Below are 1679 nucleotides of genomic sequence, written 5' to 3'. Positions count from 1 at the left end.
CTACAACTGCCTGAGAGGAGGCTGTAGGGAGGTGGGGGTCGGCCTCTTCTCCCTGGTAATGGACAATAGGATGAGGGGGAATGGTCTGAAGCTGCGCCAGGGCAGGTTTAGGCTAGACATTAGGAAAAACTTCTTCACTGAAAGGGTTGTCAAGCTCTGAAATGGGCTGCCCAGGGATATGGTCGAGTCCCCATCCCTGGGGGTGTTTAAAAGAAGGATAGACAAGGTGCTTAGGGCCAGGGTTTAGCGGTGGGATGTCAGGGTTAGGTTAAAGGTTGGACTCGATGATCTTAAAGGTCTTTTCCAACCAAAGTGATTCTATGATTCTATGATTCTATTTTTCTCACAACATTTTCCTTGCTCTTACTCTGCTCATTTCAATTAATCTCTTACAGATCTTGTGGCCCCAATGTTTCCTTTACACCCAAACAGCCTTCACAGCCGGTGCATATCGACAGGAGATGCAGAATGCCTGCAAGGTAAAGCAGTGACAGGGGCTGCATGCGCTCCCTACACACCGCTGGGCAGTGTCACTGGGAAATCACTGCCACATTTCCATGGAATCACAAAACCAAGAGGAAATATGTTGAATTCCAGCCCGTCAGCAGTCCAGCGCAATAAATGATGCCAAGTGCTTCTCGGCTGCGATGCTATTCAATTAAACAAATACTCCATCACCCAGGGAACGTTACCGCACTTAGAGAAATGTAACAATGGGAAACCTGCTCCACGAGACACACGTGGACCAGCAACAGGAGATGGGAGATCACTAAGAGGGGATCTAAGAGGATCACTAAGAGGGAGCCTCACTGGGTCCTTCGCAGCCTTCTTGGGCTTCGTGCTCAGGGGACCATCCTGGGCTCAGTGTTGCCCAAGGGGAGGAGGGCGCGTGGCCAGGGCCGCAGGGCTGGGGGGGGGAAGCTGGACTGCTGGGGCAGGCAGGCCAGCAGGACCTGTGACGGGGGCTGTGTGTGCCGAGGGCTCACAGGGCTGCGGCTGAGGGACGAGCTCCAAGAGAAGTTCCAGGTCATCTACAAGGGTGAGAGGGGGCTGTGGGGTGTCTGCAGGGGACGGCGGGAAGGAGGAAAGCCCCTGGGTAGGGAGCTCCAATCCCTGCCCCGGCCGGGAAGGGCTCTGTTCCCTGGGCAGGCGGGAGGTGGCACGGACAGAGCAGATAGAGAGTTCAGGGCCACGTGGGGCATCGGTGGCCAGCGCCTTCCGGCTGATCCCGGCGCCCCTGCCTCCCTCCTGGCTGTGGGAAGAGCTGGGGGGGCCCTGGACAAAGGGGCTCCTGAGGTCCCCACAGACGCAGGCTCTGACCTCAGCTCCGCTCCTTTCCGTCCCAGCCCTTCAAGACACGAGGAATGACAGCAGCCCCTCCATCTCTACCCTGGCGACAGAAACCCTGCTGATGCTGGACTCTGCGGCGGAAAAGCCCCCCTCCAGATTCTCCCAACACACGCTGTGCTACCGGCTCCGGAGGGCGTGGAGGAGGAGGAAGACCCCTGCCCTGTGAGACCGCTGGCTGTGCTGCTGGAGCTGCGTGCCAGAGTGAACCCAGGGTGCTCTGCACGCAGGCACCACCTGAGCAGGGGGACCAGCAGCCCGGGCTGTGCAGGACACCCCGCACCCCGCCTTGTGGCCCCGAGGCCCCAGCCGCTCTGCCGGGCCGCCAAACC

The 1679-nt window shown here is 58.8% G+C and overlaps 1 protein-coding gene across 1 annotated transcript in view; it reads left to right on the top strand.

The window, feature by feature from the left end:
* Window positions 1-1673, top strand: part of LOC118451757 — a 5832-nt gene extending 4159 nt beyond the window's left edge. Inside the window, exons 2-3 of the mRNA XM_035889311.1 lie at window positions 756-1039; window positions 1347-1673. Coding sequence (XP_035745204.1) covers window positions 756-1039; window positions 1347-1516 — 454 coding nt within the window. The 3' untranslated portion in view covers window positions 1517-1673. The remainder of the gene's footprint in view (window positions 1-755; window positions 1040-1346) is intronic.
* Window positions 1674-1679: the final 6 nt, after the last annotated feature.

The sequence above is a fragment of the Egretta garzetta genome, unplaced genomic scaffold (assembly GCF_000687185.1).
Source record: "Egretta garzetta isolate BGI_Z169 unplaced genomic scaffold, ASM68718v1 scaffold12, whole genome shotgun sequence".
Taxonomy (NCBI): Eukaryota; Metazoa; Chordata; class Aves; order Pelecaniformes; family Ardeidae; genus Egretta; species Egretta garzetta.
This window is presented reverse-complemented; position numbering and strand designations above follow the sequence as displayed.